This window comes from Paralichthys olivaceus, chromosome 13 (assembly GCF_024713975.1).
Source record: "Paralichthys olivaceus isolate ysfri-2021 chromosome 13, ASM2471397v2, whole genome shotgun sequence".
NCBI classification, from domain to species: Eukaryota; Metazoa; Chordata; class Actinopteri; order Pleuronectiformes; family Paralichthyidae; genus Paralichthys; species Paralichthys olivaceus.
Window position 1 is genome coordinate 6,887,614 of NC_091105.1, and position 18,393 is coordinate 6,906,006.

General features: G+C 42.2%; 3 protein-coding genes across 3 annotated transcripts; 2 read left to right on the top strand and 1 right to left on the bottom strand.

Moving 5' to 3' along the window:
- Nucleotides 1-13: 13 nt before the first annotated feature.
- On the top strand, nucleotides 14-3,472 carry rab42b (RAB42, member RAS oncogene family). The gene is made up of 2 exons (XM_020093354.2): nucleotides 14-697; nucleotides 1,769-3,472. Exons 1-2 carry the CDS (start codon nucleotides 480-482, stop codon nucleotides 2,217-2,219), a joined length of 669 nt encoding a protein of 222 aa, XP_019948913.1. The 5' UTR covers nucleotides 14-479; the 3' UTR covers nucleotides 2,220-3,472.
- A 653-nt stretch (nucleotides 3,473-4,125) lies between these two features.
- On the bottom strand, nucleotides 4,126-7,220 carry taf12 (TAF12 RNA polymerase II, TATA box binding protein (TBP)-associated factor). The gene is made up of 6 exons (XM_020093355.2): nucleotides 6,982-7,220; nucleotides 6,127-6,355; nucleotides 5,518-5,595; nucleotides 5,087-5,201; nucleotides 4,624-4,712; nucleotides 4,126-4,461 (listed from the first exon to the last, which is right to left on the bottom strand). Exons 2-6 carry the CDS (start codon nucleotides 6,205-6,207, stop codon nucleotides 4,426-4,428), a joined length of 399 nt encoding a protein of 132 aa, XP_019948914.1. The 5' UTR covers nucleotides 6,208-6,355; nucleotides 6,982-7,220; the 3' UTR covers nucleotides 4,126-4,425.
- Nucleotides 7,221-8,408: 1,188 nt separating this feature from the next.
- LOC109633471 (carcinoembryonic antigen-related cell adhesion molecule 20) lies at nucleotides 8,409-17,685 on the top strand. The gene is made up of 7 exons (XM_020093353.2): nucleotides 8,409-8,805; nucleotides 9,515-9,636; nucleotides 10,414-10,612; nucleotides 11,697-11,842; nucleotides 13,812-13,956; nucleotides 15,747-15,891; nucleotides 16,917-17,685. The coding sequence occupies exons 1-7, from the start codon at nucleotides 8,754-8,756 to the stop codon at nucleotides 17,002-17,004; spliced, it is 897 nt and encodes a 298-aa protein (XP_019948912.1). The 5' UTR covers nucleotides 8,409-8,753; the 3' UTR covers nucleotides 17,005-17,685.
- Nucleotides 17,686-18,393: the final 708 nt, after the last annotated feature.

Sequence of the window (18,393 nt, forward strand, 5' to 3'; positions counted from 1 at the left end):
TGCTCCTGCCCCTCCTTTTGTCAAGTAACAACAGGCAAACCTTTAGAAGTCCCCACCCCTGCACAGCACACTCATGTGCATGCTTACAGTGGCAGTCAAGATCAGCGGCTCTGATCAGAGCTACTGGGAGTCGACTCACCGGGGCAGATTTTTCTACGTGTGCCCGCTTGTGTGCAGGATTTGAGGAGCCACTGAAGCAATGAGAGAGTTGTGGTGCAGCTGTAATGGGAACAGAAGCGTGAGATGACTGGACACAGATTTCTGTTCTGATTGGGAGATTTTAATAAGGAGTGGCTTCTGTGGGTTTTACTCAACTATTGTTGTGTCAAACTTTGGGCACAAGCTGGTGGGAGGCAGGTGTGGACTTCCTAGTCTCTGAACTGCAGGGTTCAAGTTTTCCCAAAACTTGTCCTCAATCCTTTGTTGTGTAGCCAAAATCTGTCCCCTGCTCGTCTTCACTCTCACCAGCACCACCAACAATGGACCTCACTCTGTGGCAGTACCAGTTCCGGATCATCATGCTGGGGGACTCCACGGTGGGCAAGTCCTCCCTGTTGAAGCGCTACACTGAGAACTCGTTCCTGGAGTCCATCAACCAGACAGTGGGTGTGGACTTTTATGTTCACTTCCTGGAGGTGGAGCTCGGGGTCCGTGTCAAGCTGCAGTTCTGGGACACAGCTGGACAGGAGAGGTTCAGGTGAGGACAAACTCATCTGTGTCTGTGCTCCACACTAGTGGTAGTTATAGCCAATGTTGGGATTCTTTCCATGAAGGAATGTCTTAATACATCAGATCTACACAAGACATCTTTATGATCAAGGCCTGGTAATAAAAAAAATTAGATGCACTATCCACGTAAACCAACAGTGCTTATCCTTGTTACGCCAAACCTGTTCATCAGTGTTTGCTTTCAGTTATGACTCTGTATCCACACTCTTACCCACAACACCACTGTGCAGTGTTTACAGGGAACAGTAATTGCAATGCTTAGAATGGAAAAGGCAGATCTTTGAAAAGGCGGTGTTCTCCATGCTAAGCATATTTCATGAAAGGCAGACGAATAACTTGTTTCGTTCGGTCTCTAAATTCATTATTTATCTTCTCCAGTTGAATGATCCGTAGCAAATTGCAACGTTTGCCCGTTTGTGTTTACCTCCTCTCTGCATGGTATCTGTAGCCTGGTACTCACACATGAGTCAGCTAAAAGCTCTGGCAAATCAAAGTATTCTAATGGAGAAGTCATTCTTCAACAAGCGGCGTCTGGGAGGATCCGACACTCAGCCGCTCCTTTGGTTTAAACACCTGATGACTCAACGGGGAACTATGCTGCTTGACAGTTTTGTGATTAGGATGAAAAAGTCAGCGGTTATCAAGTTCTTACACAAGCAGAATCTTGCTCGATGTGCTTATCTAAAAGATCTCAGCTCAGTGTGGAGAATCAGGTGAGTATTTGCTCACTGGAACAGGAGTTGGTGCCAAAGACGGAACTCTGCACTGCCTTGTGAGGGTTTCTCTCAAATATTCTTTTGGCTGTGACTCAGGAGGTAGAGAGGGTCGTCCACTAACCAGAAGGTCTGTGGTTTGATCTCTGGCACTTCCAGTCTGTATTATGAAGTGTCCTTCCAAGACACTGAAATTGCTCCTGATGGCTGTGTGGATGGTGTGCGATAGAAAAGCACTGCATATAGAAGTGTTGTTTCAATGTCTGTGTAAATGGGTGAATGTGAAAGCGCTAACATTTACTTTCTTCCATCTGTGTTTTTCTTAGGTCAGTGACCCGCTCTTACTACCGCAACTCAGTCGGAGGCCTGCTGGTGTTTGACATGACCAACCGCGCCTCCTTTGACCATATCAAGGATTGGCACGCCGAGGTGTGCGAACGAGTGCAGCCGCACAAGGTTATGTTCGTCCTGGTGGGACATAAGAGCGACCACGACGCTGTGGGAGAGAGGGCGGTGAGTCGAGAAGAGGCCCAGAAACTGGCCGGGCAGCTGGGGATGCCGTACCTAGAGGCCTCAGCCAAGACGGGCCACAATGTGAAGGAGTCTTTCGAACTCCTCGCCCGTCGTGTCTATCAGGGTCTTTTGAGCGGGGAGGTGGAGCTTCAGGAGGGCTGGGACGGAGTCAAGTGTGCTGCCCCGCAGGAGCTGCAGCTGCAAAGAGCCAGTCAGGCTCCGGCCAGCACACCCTCCAACAGCAATAAGAAGTGTTGTGGTTGAACTGTGGACTGACTCTGGCATTTTAGTGGTGACCATCAGCAAACTCACCCATATGAAACCCATTAGCACCTTTTGTTGTGAGGATACAAACTTCAATACGTTAACAAGGGACTGATTTGTTGAAACTTTTTGTGATCTTAAAAAAACAAAGGTTTAGTGGAGCTAGTTGCATGGCTCTGTGTCCACCACTTATTGGTCCTAGAAATATAAAACTGAATCTAAGCCTCATTTGCACTATTTAGTACTAGTCTAGCATATTGATATATGCGTTTAAATATCAATATAAATATGTTAGTATTGTCTCTGTGAGCAAAGTGTGATAATAGCATTTTGGCCCAAAGTGTACCCTGGCAACAGTCAGCAGAAAGATTAGTGTTCTGTTATGTGAGCTCCATGGGCCACAGGTGATCGGACTGACAGGTCACACCTTGACCGTGCTTGAGTAAAAAGACGGACTTGATGACTTCCTGAGGCTGGAGCTGTTCCCTCGTTCAGATCAGATGTTTGTTTCCACCACATTCTGTCTTCATCTTCCCTTCCTCTGAGTCTACGACCTTTTGAGACCCGTGAGAAAAGTGGTAGTAGTTTCAACCCAGAAGGTCTGGGCTGTCCCAGGGTCCTTATGATATATGAGTAGGGCCATTTTATGCATCGCTTTTAGAAATCCCAAATTACGAATGGTTCAAAATATAACAGGGGGTGTAAGTAAACATTTTGAGGACACGCAACCCAAAAAGGTTTTGGAACTGCTGCACAAGGAAATTCAGTTTTTACCTCCAACCTTACATAAATCTGTGAAACTTGTATTGTTTGTTCTGTCAATAAATGGCAGCAGTTAAGTTATTGGGTCCCCTCGTTGATTATAAACATCCCCTCAGGCCTTTATGTGAACTAATCATCTGGACCTGGGTTGTTGTGTGGAAAGGGCTTTTGTTGTCACCTATAACTGCACAGCATCCTGCGTGTGACTGATCGTTTTTAGGTGCCTTTGTTGAAATTAATTAAAAGAAAACTCTGGGGTGCCTTTGGATATTGTTCTTTTGAAATGTTGTAAGGTTTCCATAGCAACTAATGTTCATCTGGCTGATGAGCAACCTCCTGTGTTTCTGCAGAGGTTTATTTAGTTAAAGACACTGATCTGTGTCCTTGGTTGACAGCAAATATACAGCAAGTACCATGACTCTATTTCAACTGTTTTTTAATGTTTTGCTTTCATTTGACCCTTTCAAATTAAATGTTTTTCATGGACAGTACATTAGTGCAGTATTTCTTTAACTTTACTGATTGTCAATCACAAATATGGAGAATCTCATTGAAATAAATGCAAATAACTTGCATTAGGTTAGTTATTCAAATGCTTTCCCCTTGAAGTTAACCCTTTCGTAAGTATGTCCTAGCTAACTTCAGTGTGGCAACAGAGGCTATACTCCAAAGCGTCTCCTTTTCTGATATCAGTAATTTATTTATAATTGTTTTTTTAATCAGACGTTGTGAAAAGTCAAAATCTGGGGATCTATTCTTTTACCATAGTTTTAAACCAATTTGGTAAATTAGGCAAACTTCAATGCAGAATTTACAACTGTTGAATTAAGTGTAATAAAACCTACAACACTAAGAACCAATACAGAAAATACATGTTAACAACAAAGGAAAATAACTTACTGTATGTGTGGCCACTATTTGCCGTACAGGAATTTCTTATCATTAAAACTATGATAAACAGCATTATAAGACTAGATAAACAGCGATGACCAGATATTTTACATACTCAAAATTTACGATGATCTATTATTGTCAAGATAACACCAAAGATCGTTTTAAGGAGGCAGAAGAATCTGTAACATTTGCATACAAATGCTCATAGTATCAAAAGGCACACTGGATACAGCAGTGGTCACAATCCAAGGATTATTCCAGTAAATGTTTATTCACAAAAATGCAACAAACAGCGTTCTGCCAGGATTAGCTTGATGGAAACAAAACAGAATCAGAGACAATAATTACATAATTGTGTGATGGTCCTGGCAAAACACTCAAATGTTAGAGACATAGCAATGAATCACGAATGTCATAAGAAACAAATACCCCCCTTTTCTTACCCTTACTCCAAAAGATTCCATTTAAAAAGGGAAAAAAATCAAATAAAAACTATCCAAAAAGAAAAGACATTAGACAGAGAGGGTCAGAATTTGAGTTTACAGTCTTGTTATTTTTTGGTTGTCTTACGGATCAGCGCCATTCTCTGAAATGAAACAAAGGAGAAAAATGTCAGGTCAATAATTTATGTTCATTCCAATACAAAACAGGTTGATATTACAGACGCATGCAAGGTAAAAAATGAACAGTTTCTCTACCTGTACACACTTTAACACATCCAACACAAAAAAAACTTTCTATCACTCACCTGTTTGTGAGCCTCTGTGGTGCAAGCCTTCTTGAACGGCCGGATTTCATCTGAGCCATAACCAGGAATCCACATGTTCCACTGGCGTTCTGGGGGAAATTAAATTATAAAAAATGATTGCACACCATCAAAACTACACGAGCTGTTGAAGACTTCAGACCAGACACCAATATACCTGTGAGTAAACTCTTTCTATCACTCTGCCACAATCTACTTCCAACGTCCAACAATTGTTTAAAAGTTTTCGTAAAATTTTAAAAAGGATAAAAGATTTAAAAATCAATGATCCCCACGTCAAATTGGAATGAAACAGGGGGCATAAATTCATACACGTCCTGATACAACCATTTTTTAAGAAGACATCATGCAGGATATATTTGTGTGACCTAAAGAGACAAACTTAATCCAACTCTGTGAAAATATTCAGTGGAACAACCTTGCATAAAAGCCACTGGCAACTTACCAAGATGTAACTGAACATCCTTCACCTCCAAGGTGTTGGACTTGCGATGACGAGCCAGTTGACAGGCTGCTGTCACTACACTCTCTATAAAGTCGTCTGCAATTTGTAACAGCATCTGAGGAAAAACAGAAGTTTTGAAAACCATCAATCATGGTCAGTAAAGGAAAGCAACACTCCACAACAGCTGGAAAGTCCCTTGTGTTTTTTGGCTGCTCGCACCATTTATCATGCAGCTTAGCTTTCAACAGAATTAAGTTTCAAAATGATGGATGTGCAGTAGAATGGGGACGCTTTGGGGCAGCAAGAACACGCAAGTGGTTTTCATTTCACAGAGAAAAATGCACTGCTGCTTACATTTACTCGGTGCTTATACAAAAAAAACAACTAAATACAATAGTAATTTCCAACTGCAGTTAAAAACACAGACAGACCTCCTCTACATCTTCATCCAGCTGCTCATTTGGATCAATCTCTCTCACCAGGTCCTGAAGCTTCTTCTTACTAAGAACCTAAACAGGAAACAGAAGAATACATTCACTTCGTTAAAGAGTGTGTGCTGTGTGCTCTCTCTAAAGTAGTCTAGTGATGGCCTGATTCTAAAATTCACAGGAGACACATTTTAAAATTCAATCCAATTTTTAAAAAAATAACCAAAAACATATATGTCACACTGGTCATTTGAGCCTGACTCCTCTTTTGGCAACTCTAATACTAAGAAGGATTAGCTCTTGATAATGGAGTAATAGTTAAAGCCACAAACACTGAAGACAGTAGACTGTCTAGCAGAGAACTGAATAACTTGAGCTATGGTCAAAATCATATGATAATTCAACATACACATCAGGTAAATGTAGCTCCACTAGGATGGTTATTCTTTTTTACCAAACAATTGTGTAGCCCTTATTTGCCATGGAAATGTTAGACCTGTGTGTGTGTGTGTGTGCGTGCAGTTTTAACTGGTTGGTTGAACTCTATACAGACACAAGTGTAAGCAGTCAAGCAGTAATGTCCTTAAATGTAGTGACTGAAAGTAGACTGACCTGAGATCCTTCTGGACTACTTCTGCCAGCAGGGCCAGGGGCCCCCATAACCTTAACAGCCGCTGTGGTGCTGTTAGCCATGCTGGTGGCTTCAGGGAGCGTGGAGGGACTCTGGAGTTCCTCGGGAAGTTAAGTTATTGTGTCTCGTCTGTGTCTGAGTCCAGAGTTTGAGTCCAAGATCAGCACAGGTAAGATGTGTTGTCTTCTGACAGGGACCACGTCTGTAAACCTGCAGTACAATCAGAAATACTATGCATCTCTAGGTAACAGGGATACTTTGACTGCTTCAACCACACGGTAGAATCTTTATAAATACATCTATCAATGTTTTATTTTATCTACTCAATTTGCTCATTTCTCGATCTTATTAATTAATTGACAGGGAACTGAAGTAAAATCACGATTTAATTTAATCGCATTACTTAAGTTTTAATCTTCCTCCTGTTGTGCATTTTATACATTTGTTTCCAACAGTGCTGTGCAGACTGTTTTTAAAATCTTTACGACTTTCACCACTTTCCTACAGACACGCTTGCTAACTGTTTAGCTTCGAGACCCATGTAGCGGTTTAGCCGTTAAACAACGTTATCGATGTTTTAACGATATTTCAGAAATAGCAAACCAACACCACGTTTATAAAACACGGGCGTAACAAAGGAAAGCATTCGGTTGTTGTGCATCTTAATTAAATGAAGCAAACAGGTAAAAACCGAAGCTAACGTAACATTATGTGCTAAAAACAATAGCCGCTACCGAGATGTGACGTTAGCCGCACAGGCTAATCTGGCAGCTAATCCAGCACCGCTGTCTTGTGTTCGCTGTATCTTGAATTCAGACGTTAAATGACAAACTCACCCGATGAAACAAACACTATCTGTCCATGTCCACTCCACCGTTGTCAGAAATATGGAGATTTGACTCAGAATACCCGCCTCGGATGTGTCCGCGCGGCTAGCAAATATGATCGGTGATATTTTTCACTACTTCCGCCTTGTTCTTAACTGTTTCCGGTGGCAACGCTTCCCCCTCCACACTGCTTCCTGCTGGGGATGTTGTGGAACTACACCACTACACCAGGATGGGTCATTAAGTCATATTTAAAATAAAATCTTAACTTAAGAGAAACAAATGATCTCAGAGCATTTCAGAGATTTCACCTCAGAAAGTCAGAAACTATAAATCAGTACTGTTAAATAACAAGTGTGCATGAAAACAGTACAGAGAACTTAATGTAAGCGAGTAAAACACACTACGCTGTAACAGTGCTGACAAAAATATAAAAAAATATATAAAAATAAATTATCATAATACACTCACACATTTAAACAATAACGTTCTGGACTTAATGAAATAAAATACATTATGTGAAAATGATACTAAAAGGATACAATGTTTTTAGCCCCACATGATAGTAAAGCTTTATTATTATTATTGTTGTTATTGTTATTATTATTAGTGTTATTATTGTTATTGTTATTATTATTATTAGTGTTATTATTGTTATTATTATTGTTATTAGTAGAAGTAGTGACATAAATATATTGATCAATATCAATACAACAAAAATGAGCCAGAGTTCTTACAAGTCAACCTGAAATAAAATAAATAAAGAGTCACCTATCTTATATAATTAAAACTCCCAGTGGATAATTGATATTGATTATGGATACCATCCAAACAAGAAGCCCATAATCCAAACACTACGGCCAATAAAGATGAGTAACTAACCCATGAACAGAACACCGCACTCTGTATAACCACAAGGAATCAGGTGCAGATGCCTTCACCATAACAAACGGCTGTTAACCAGCCTCAGAGCTCCTGTAGATAAAGGGTATTTGGTCAGGTTTCTAAGAAGTATTTTTATATTTAACAGTAATATGCTTTAAGTACAGAGGTTTGCGGTAGATGCAGCAAAGCTTAATATCTGACTGCGATGGAAAATATAATACTTCAGAGTCGCTCAGTCTACAGATGTCCAGTGCAAGTGTGCGTAGGCGCAAAGTATCTGTGAGAGCTTGACAGACCGAGTCTCTTTCGATTCTGTCTCCTGCTCAGCTCTGGTTAACAGCTAATGAATCAAAGGTCACAGAAAATGAAGCGTAAAATGTTTGCTTGTCCGGCATCAGATATCACACCAGCGATTTTCAAAGCTCTGTGGTAACGTGTCGGAACTTCTTTCCAATTCCAGTGAAAGTCATTAGAGACACACCAGCCGAGAGGCTCAGCCTGAAAACATGATGGCTCTCATTCCCCTCAGAGACAAGTGACGTGCTGCGAGTGGATTTGATTATTGGAGCAGCAGCAGGTTTCTGTTTCCCCATTTGCAGTTCACTTACATAATATTTCAAGCGTGAATTCTCATCAGCAAACATAAGTCAAGACCACAGACATATAATACGGCTTATTGAGCCACTTATAATTATTTATTCTCGGCTGTGTAAGGATTTGCATGGATTGTTTTTTTCTTTTGCTTCCAGAATGTGAACCTACTTCCTGCAAAACAAAGAAATGAAAGCCACTCCTCCACTGCCTCATAGATAAATAGTGAGAACTTTTATTTTCTGATCATATGCTACGCAGCACTGCTCACTGTTCGTCTGATACTGGAGAACTTTTTCACAGCCATGAAAGTACTTCTAGTTGTGGCTGTGGTCGTCCTGATTCATGGCAGTTATGGTAAATATGCTTTTATTCCCTCATGTGCCTTTTACAAGTCTCATCTAAGAGTGGAGTTTTATTGTAATGGGCAATTGGTTAAGTCTTCTAGTCGGCTTCTTCTTATTTTCAAAATGATATTCATACAATTGCTATTCCATGGTTTTATTTTGATATATATAAGTGTGTGTTTGTGTGTCTGTGAGTACGAGTGTCTGAACTTGTTTGTCCTCTAGAGGAAACACAAACTCTTCTGTAACACTTCTTGGTTTCCCCTGGTTGTTTGTTAGTCTCTACCCAAGAGGATGTTGTGGTGGAATTATCTTGAGACTGCCAAGAAGAACAATTTAAGGTTTTTTTATATATTGTCCAACCCCATGTTCCGTTATTGTTAGTGTAAACATTGTGTTAAACGTTTTCGTTGTGCAATAAATCCTTCCTGAGGTGAAAGGCAGGTTGGCTCTGCCTTCACTTGTGTGCTCATAGTGGAGGAACCTGCTCCTGCTGGTCATGTGACCATGGTGACATTGAGAATACATTGGCTGTTTTCCAGCAGGAGCCTGAAACAAACGAAAGGAAGAGGGAGAGGTTGTTTTTCAAAGTTTTACCCAGAGCAGCCGTTAGATCCCCCAGCGCTGGTCAACACGCCCGAGCCCACCCCTGGGCCCAACTCCCCTCAAATCTATTCATGTTGTGATCAATAACTTCTGTCATCTCTGTCCACACGCAGCCACTTTGATCATTAAAGGGCCGACCAAAGCTGTTCTGGAGGGAGACAGGGTCACACTGGAGTGTCGGTACTCAGACTCTGAACTCAACATCAGCCATGTCCACTTTGAGGTCTTCTCCAAGGTGAGTGAAGACAATGGATCCCTCCCAGTTAACATGTACCAGCCAGTAACACTTACACACAGGGAAATACAGAACTCGATATTAAATAGTTGCAGTATCAGTAACACCCTTTTTTCCATGTAGCATAGAATTTCGGAGCACACTCACATGTAGCGTATCAGATTTTCCCCAGTGTGGAATGATGTATAACAGCTTTTATCCATATTCAAAAGGCTGGTGGTAAACGTATCCTTCTACTTAAGCAGTTTAAGTCGTCCCACTAAAAGAGAAGCAAAATCATATTTCTTGCCTGACAAGTTTATTGTTATTGTTTGAGGAATTATGAGGGTATAGATTAATCATTTTATTATGCTGTTTTTTAAATGCATTGTGATACTTTACCTAACCTTTACAGCCTAAACTAATTTGCATTGCCTGCTCCTGGATGGCGAGGCTGCTTTATGTAAATATTCCATCATGCAGCTGTCTGCTGTGTGGTTTAACCCAGTGGGGAATTTATGAAAACTGCAATAGAGGAAATGTAAACCATGAAAATACTTGTTGCCATAATATGATGTGATTATGTCACTTTTGAAGAACAACTGAATCTCAGAAACTGCAGTTAAACAGACCAACAAGCATCATCCACAACATTGCTCAATGTTATTTTTGTCCTTGTGTTGTGACTTTCTTATCATCACAGTGAAACGACCAAAGAAATATGACAAGATAAATGAAATTTTCTCCTTTCTCTGTGTCCCTTTGTCCTCTTTCTTTCCATTTCTTTCTCTCCACCAGTATATGCAGAGCTGGCATCAAGTCTACGAGCGCTCGTGGTGCTTCTACTCGATGGTAACTGTGCAGACAGCTGACAGCCTGGTCCTGACTATCCCCCGCGTAGGGAGTTACTTTGAGGGGCCTTATCGCTGCGTGTCTGACGCTGAAAATGTGACCGCGCCAGACAACTCCTCCCAGCCGCTGGCCTTCAAAGTGCATTGTGAGTGCCTCGGGCCGGGGTTGATACGAGTGTGAGCCGTGTGTGGGAGCTGTCTGCAGAAACTCTGTGAAACAATGACTCTGTGACTCTGTATTTCCCTGTTGCCGAATTGAGAAACACTTGGATTTTTTTCATGTCTGTGTTCTGCAAAGGTCGAAGAGATTTCTGCAGAAATATGATAATAACTTGCATAAATACAGTGTGCAGCGAGCAAATAAGATACAGTTTCACTTTCCGATAAGGCATAGCTGAGAATACAGACATAGAGGGGACCTGAATATACACTGGTAAACACAGAGAGAAACTCTGAATCCTTATTTCCAACCAGCAGGAAGTAAAGATCAATCTTTCAAACACCGTGGACACAACTTTCCTCACAGTGCGAGACAGAAAAACACATTAATAATTAATAACATGAGAAATATCAATGCAATGCAGCCGCGCAACAAAACAGTGGCGCAGATCCAAAGCAAACGCTGCCTTAGTTATGAAAGCTTGACTACAGTCTCCTAACAAGCAAAGATGCACCGACCCGGCAGGATACCCGATTGCGCGAAATGGCATACGTGGCATAGCTAGTCATATTATCAGCGTCCTCTATCTTCTCGGTGGTCATCAAATCGACAAATCGTAATGCTGTTTGATAGGCTCCTCGGACTCATGGGGGGAATCAATAAGAGGCAAAGATTAGAACGGACAAAAGGCCTGAAGGAGACGGTGGAGGAGAGAAGCCAGGAGCTGGATGGACGTGGGCCATTTATTGAGATGGAAGAGAAAATGAGCCATTATTCACAACACTGCCTCTCTAAAGACTTCGATAAGATGAAGCCTATTATCATTATTATTGATTGCCTGGAACACTCTGCACCACTTGGGGGGGGGGGGGGGGGCGCGTTCATACTTGAGCCTGTTTGCTCAAATATGGTTAAATGATGTAAGCCTTTACTAGCTGCTAGCGCAGCAAATAGTGCACACCCCAGACATAGCTTCAGCTGACTTTCTTGCTTCATTGATGCCTGATCATGCCTCCTTCTCCTCCTTCTCCTCCTCCTCCTCCTCCTCCTCCTCCTCCTCTTCGTTTCAGACATGGGGCAGCTGTCACTGACCAGGGAAGGCTACACCAGGTACATGAGTGTCCCGCAGGATCTGAAGGTGCAACTCAGGGATGACGTGGTGCTCAAGTGCTCTGCCAGCTCGTCGGAGGAGCTAAGCTACTTCTGGCACAAGAAGGTGAGGAAGCCTCAGCAATGTGCTCAGTGGCAGTGTCCTCATTATGCTTTTGGATACATGTCATTCTGTCTCCCGTCCCCATCTTCGATGTGACCTCTTTATTTCCTCCTCCAGTCTCTCCAGGTCTCAGGCTTTCTCTCCTCCACTAAACACACAAGCCACTTGTTTGCCCTGGTCTCTCTATCCCCATCCAAAGTGCTCCGTATTTAAGTGACCGCTTGGCTTATACACCCTACCTCTCGCCGGGGGGATTGCAACTCGCCCACTTACAGAGGATTAATAGTTTAATGAGGTCTAGACAAGAGCCAGTCAACCTGAAAACAATTATGTGGAGAGATTCCTAATGATTTTTTTAGTGTTTGGTTTACCGACATTGAATTATTCAACTGGGCTCTATACGCTGAGCGGAGAAACCTCTCGCCCGAGGGAAATTAAGACATCTCAGTGTAAAATGCTATTGTGACAACAGGCATGTAGAACATGAGCTAAGTTGAAATGAGTAGGGAGATGCGCTGTGCCCTGGTGATGACAAAGTGGTATTACACTTTCAAAGTGTCATCCACATCATCACTGTCAGGTAACAGGTGTAATGAAGCTGTGAAGATATCTTGGGAACAGGAAAAAATAATGACTCAGTTTCCGCTTCTGTTATTCTTCTTGATTGATTCTTGGTTCAGGGTTAATATACTTGTTAAAGGGTCACAGCTAATCCTGGTTTTAATGCAAATCCAAGACAAGTGGATATTTCATACGGCTAATTCCGTTCGTCCTCCACATGATTGCGTGTTGCTGTGTTTTTGACATTTGATGAATATACAGCGTGGACATTTTGATGAAGAATAACACGCATGAGTGACAGGTCCGTCAGCTGGTATCATTTACTGCACTGCAGCTCGTGATCCACCTGTTGTTTTTTTCCTGCTGTATTTACGTAAGTCACATGACCTTTGGAAAAGAGGAATGACACGTTCACGGAAATGATGAGATGAGATGGAACGTTTGATGGGAAGTGTGTGCGTGTGTGTGTTTGACAGGGATGGATATGGCTGCAGGAAGTGGCATCAGAATGCCCACTTTGACAGACAGTCACCATGGACACATTGGCCCCTGGTAATGACAGCAGGACAGAGGCAGAAACGGGCCACTGCTTTGGGAGCCAGTTGATTTGCATACAAAATGCTGCTTTGGCCAGACCTGGCCTTTATGGGAAATCCTCTTAATTCAGATCCATTCAAATTGAAATAGACTTTCTTGGCAGGAGCTGCAGCTCTCAGGAGCCAAATCATTTGCATGGTGTAATGTCTTTTTTTTTTTTTTCACCCCCCCCCTCTCCACGTTCGTTTGTTTTCCAATCCTTGTGTTTGGCCCATTATTTGTTTCCTCCCATGTTGGGCTCTGCCTCATAATAGTGCTGCTATTTTCGTGTCAACAATTCCTCCTGCTCCCTCGCCATCTCATTACGCGTTGTGTTAACAGTGTGTTGTTGTGGCATCATTCTTTGCGGATGACGGTGTTATCTGGGTTATTGACTTCTGTTGATGTGTGATTCATTGGGATTACAGCCCAGGTAGATACACTTCCCTCAGGACTTTGCAGTCTGTTGTCGGACGGCCACACACAGGAAGATGTTTCTGCCCTTCTGACTCTGAACTATGACCATTGACATTCTTGAAGTCCATGTCTCCATATCTTCTTCTGATTTCTTTCTTGTCCATCTTTCTACAAATTCAAAATAACACCCTCACTCTCCTTTTTCTGCCATTGCCGTTTACGACTGATGTGTTCCTTTCACTTTCTCTTTTATCAAAGAGCTTTGTTTAGTCTCTCCTGTGCTCTCTTTCACTTCCTACTTCTTTGTTACAACGGTCTCAAAACAATCCTGCCAATAGAATATCACTTCTCCTTTCTGCCCTCATTATTTTTTGTATCTTTCACCCTCTTACACACTCTCCATGTCTTTTCATCTCAGGGTAGTGACTGGATCTTGCCATCCTCAACGCTGACACTGAGGAAGGTGAGTGCAGAGGATGAAGGAGAGTACACTTGCATGGCTGAAAATCGTGCTGTGGAATCACTCAACAAGAAACGCACAGTCAGAATCACCGTTCTTCCAGGTAAGAAACACTTCATCTACCTGGACGAGGACTTTCTGAGTCCACAGCTTTTTTTGTTCTCACTTCCCTGTTCTACAAACAGGTTTGTTATTTCCTTGTAACTGTTGGGAAATTTACCTGTAAGCATCACTTAAATCCACTTCTCAAATGTGACCAGAGAGGTCAGGTGTTTTGGTGCAGTCACGTCATCAGGATGTTGTAATTTGTCTTTAATGCCTCAAATCTTTTAAGGAAGTAGTGCAGGGTTGAGGTTCAATCTATCTTCCACAGAAATTATAAAAAAGTAGGAAGAGGAGCGTAATGCTCAGACAAAGAGAGGTGACGACATTTAAGAAAACACCTCACACTGAAAAGGTGACGGAAAGTCCCGAATGAAATTACCTCTAAAATGTCAAAGGACAGCGGCAGTAACTTTAAAGGATGAGAGGATGAAGCAAACACACACAAAATATTTTATCTGACCTTTTTTTCTCTCTTCCTAAAAACATACAGAAGTGCCCAATATAGCAAAGAGTGAAGAGACACAGACTTGAGAGGAATCACAAAGTGAATTTTGTGAGCAACTGTGTTTTATTTTTTCATTTTATTTTATTTTATCCCATTTATTTCATTATATTTGTTCTTAAATGATTCAGATGCTCCACAGGGCATCGGCTGACTGTGGCTCAGGGTCGTTCAATAACGAGTAGGTCGGTGGTTTGATGCCTGGTTCCTCCAGTATACATAGTAAAGTGTCCTTGGGCAAAATATTTAACCTAAAATTGCCAATAATGGCTGTGCTGACAGTATGTGTTCGAAAAAACGTATTGAAAGAGTGTATATAAAAGGTGCGTAAATGTGTAAATGCGACTTGTAGTTTATTGTATTTATATAGCACTTTGAGTGGTATATATACTCCATTTATCATTTACCATGAGATTTTATAAAATGATCAGAGCGTGTACAGTACTTTGCAGTACATGATAATTGTAGGTGACAGACGATGGACAGTTGATTAGAAGTCTGGTTGTCTGTCAGCGTCTACAGATGGATAATCTGCAGAGCGACACTTTGTCTTTGTCTGAATCTGTACGACGGACACATCGCTCTCATTTCTCCTGAAACATGAATATTGTGTTCAAGTGGAGGACTAATTTCATTACAACATTGTAACTAATCCAATTTATAGCACATCATCCATCTTCATCATCTTTATCACTGACCTGCGAGATGACTGCACTGTGTTAATGCACTGCAGTTTTTAAACATCCTCCTCTCACCCTGCAGGATTCATAAGCCTCGTGATTCCAATCATTGAAATTACACAACCTCTAAAAATGCAATTAAGCCAATGCACGTTATTTATTATGTTAGAGTTATCTTGTTACGGCAGCAATTGACTCATTGGTCACTGTGCTCCTTGGTGTCTTCAGCATCTTCTCTAAAGCACATGTACTAATTAAGAAGCTAATAATTTCTCGAAGCTGGAACATTTTTTTGCTCAACCTCGGAGGTACATTGAGCAAAAGGCGCACGTCACCGCTGGGGCTTTTGAAGTTGCTCTACAACAGCGTCGCAAAGATTCCTGGTGCAAACCCACATGACTCCAGCTGCCGAGAAATCCTCTTAACATAAGATTACGTGAACAGACACTGCATTGTGTGTGTGTGATGCTGCTTCAGATTGTCATAACCTCAAATTTTCAATGTTTACTCTTTCAAGCAAGTAGAGTCCACGTGATTAACTTTTTAAATATTTGAGATTCCATGTGATGCATGTTTCCCTTCATGTTTGACTGATCCGTCCCACAGAGGATGCCTCCTGGTACGAGTCTAGTAATGGCCGTCTGATTCTGATGACCTCTGCGGCGGCTGTGGCTCTCTTGGTGTTCGTCCTCTCTGTGAGCGTGTTCCTGTGCCGCAGGGCCAAGCAAACCAAGACCAGCAAGGGACCGATGTAAGCAACGACTGTCTGTGTGTTTGTGTCTGCTCCTCTGTCATCATAAACAATCCCTCTGCTCTTTGCTGGTGATGCTCGTCTTAAATCATGTTCAAAATCTGATGGATTACGTGGCGCTGAATGCAAGTAAATGTGTGTGTGCCTGTGTGTTTGTTTGATTTCTCTACAATGCTTTATCCATTTCACTATTTCCCTAACTCAGCCTCGATCTCTCCTGCTGAAGTTAGATTTATTTAACAGATATGAATAATTCTGCATTTTGTCTTAGGATATAACCACGGCCAATTCAGATACTGTGTGTGTACTTTGTACCACAGCATGCACTTTGGTGTATTCCTTACATTGTGTGCTATGCCAAATGTTATTCTGAAAGACCTTTCTGCAAATGTGCACACTTGTGCCTGTGTGCTTTTCATGTATTTTAAAAAGTGCTATTCACCCTGTATCTGAGTTTTCCTCTGCAGCTCTGACCTACTTGACCCAGTCCTTGATCTCTCTCATGCTCCCTCCTCTACCTTGTGTTTCCACACACTTTTTTGCTTAAGAAAAGCCTGAGCTAATATCACGGCTTTACCTCTGTGAACCACAGCAATGATAGGAACATTAGTGAAAGTCCCATTAAACCTGCATGTTGACAGCATGTTAATTTACACCTGACCCTGCTTCTTTCCACAGGGGCTGAAAAAGCATTTTAAAAAGACTGCATTTCCATAAGTCCCATATTAGAACATGCTTCATTTGTGATTGCTGTGTCTTTGTGGTGGCGTAGCGAGAAAAAGGTTTAATCCTCACAAACGTGGCTAAGCATGTGCCGCCATGACTTTATGAGCATGTGTGTCCAAAGAGAGACAGAGAGCGAAAGAGAGACAAATGGACTTTCAATATCAATGGCCAGGTGTGGCTCCATCGCTCAGTTCTAGTCTATAATTTCCTCACTTATACTTTTCGAGTGCCTACTGGGAGGTCGATATACTGGTAATCATGCTCCTCTTTCTTTCCTTCTTCTCTCCCGCTCTCTTCAGCGACGACCACTCCCAGAAGAAGCCCATCTACAAAGGCAGCTCGGAGTCCCTGCCCTCTGCCTGCGGAGACAAACAGCCCCTGGTGTGACTGCACAGGCAGGTGGAAGGATGGGGAGTTCGGGGAGGAAGATAGAACGAGAGACAGGCAAGATGGAGTGGGTGACCAAGAAATGAGGGATGGCATAGAAGAGATACTGAAAGAAGGAGGAAATGGTATAGGATTGTGGATGGTCACATTGGGGGAGGAGAGAGGGAGGAAACAGAGGAAGGTGGTGGTGGGGTGGGGGGAATCAAAACAAACAGCAAGCTGGGTGCAAAGAACCTGAAGGGCAAATGGATGCTTTAGAGAAGCTGCTTTGCTTGTGGGTGGGTGCAGTTATACATCAGGAACACAAAGGTGGGCAATTTTCTCTTCACTTATTCTGCAGCGTGGAAAATGGTGAGCTACGTTCTTAACAAAAACCAAGGCGGCAGGAGGGGGGGGGTCTTGTGTACTGTAAGAGCTGAAAAGACTTGACGTACAATCCTCTCCTTTCTGTTGCAAACATAATTGCTGAGCTGTGTATTACCAATAAACCAATACGTTGATGGGGCAAGGTTTTATTTTGTTGATTTGTTTCCCTTTCAACCTTTTTTTTTCAACCAGCTCAAAGAATCTGTGAAAATGTTATGATCTCTGGGCCGTTACAGCTTTCAAGCACATTGCACTTCACTGTTTAATTTACAGTACTTTGGATTTCTTCTAATATTAATGGCTTTTTTTACTGTCCCTCCTCTGCGTGCCATCGATTTTGTTCCACTTTAGAGATAAAAAGAGATTGCGGAGTATTGACGACATGGTGAGAGCCGGACACGCATTGCTTGCTTGGCCGCACATCTTCTTGTATATCTCCTTCTTGCATCAGCTTGTTTACCAACCTTCCCCCCCTCAGTATGTAAGACCATACACCGAAGCGATGTCTTTAACTCTAACGGTTTTTTTCCCCTCCCATTCGCCTGTAAGAACATTCTCAGTCAGTTCAGCTCACAAAGAAAAGCACATGACCTAAAGTCTCACACGTTTATACAAAGCAGGAATAATTGCAAAGTCAGGTAACCTTGAAGCCTTGTCCATTCATTGTGAGACAGGGTTAGCTCCGGCTTGCTCTTTTGTTACCGGACTAGATTGAGTCTGTTCCGATCCCCCCCCAAAATAATCATCATAGCCTACAACTTCATCTTTTTAATTTTCTCCTCTGTTGCCTTGTAACCCTCAACGCTAGCGCCACAGCACCATCACTTATTACCATAACTGTGCTCATAATGCCGAGGATTTCATTATGCGTGTCTGTTGAAGTTATGTTGGGTTTTATGTGGTTTTATTATCGGTGTGTGGTTGACCGTAGGCCATCGTTAATAATGGGCGAAGTGGCAGTTCAACACTGACACTCCATTAACGGGTGCATGCGCCACGGAGCGCAGCCAGGATAATGTTATT

What these genes read in the sequence shown, in the direction of transcription:
- taf12 (XM_020093355.2), bottom strand. Translation starts at nt 6,207, where the DNA reads ATGGCTAACAGCACCACAGCGGCTGTTAAGGTTATGGGGGCCCCTGGC. An exon ending in GTAGTCCAGAAGGATCTCAG is followed by an intron (nt 5,596 to 6,126) that starts GTCAGTCTACTT and finishes TTTCCTGTTTAG; the next exon opens with GTTCTTAGTAAGAAGAAGCT. An exon ending in GGATGTTCAGTTACATCTTG is followed by an intron (nt 4,713 to 5,086) that starts GTAAGTTGCCAG and finishes AATTTCCCCCAG; the next exon opens with AACGCCAGTGGAACATGTGG.
- LOC109633471 (XM_020093353.2), top strand. Translation starts at nt 8,754, where the DNA reads ATGAAAGTACTTCTAGTTGTGGCTGTGGTCGTCCTGATTCATGGCAGT. An exon ending in GCTGGCCTTCAAAGTGCATT is followed by an intron (nt 10,613 to 11,696) that starts GTGAGTGCCTCG and finishes TCTTCGTTTCAG; the next exon opens with ACATGGGGCAGCTGTCACTG. An exon ending in GCTACTTCTGGCACAAGAAG is followed by an intron (nt 11,843 to 13,811) that starts GTGAGGAAGCCT and finishes TTTTCATCTCAG; the next exon opens with GGTAGTGACTGGATCTTGCC.
- rab42b (XM_020093354.2), top strand. Translation starts at nt 480, where the DNA reads ATGGACCTCACTCTGTGGCAGTACCAGTTCCGGATCATCATGCTGGGG. An exon ending in GCTGGACAGGAGAGGTTCAG is followed by an intron (nt 698 to 1,768) that starts GTGAGGACAAAC and finishes TGTTTTTCTTAG; the next exon opens with GTCAGTGACCCGCTCTTACT.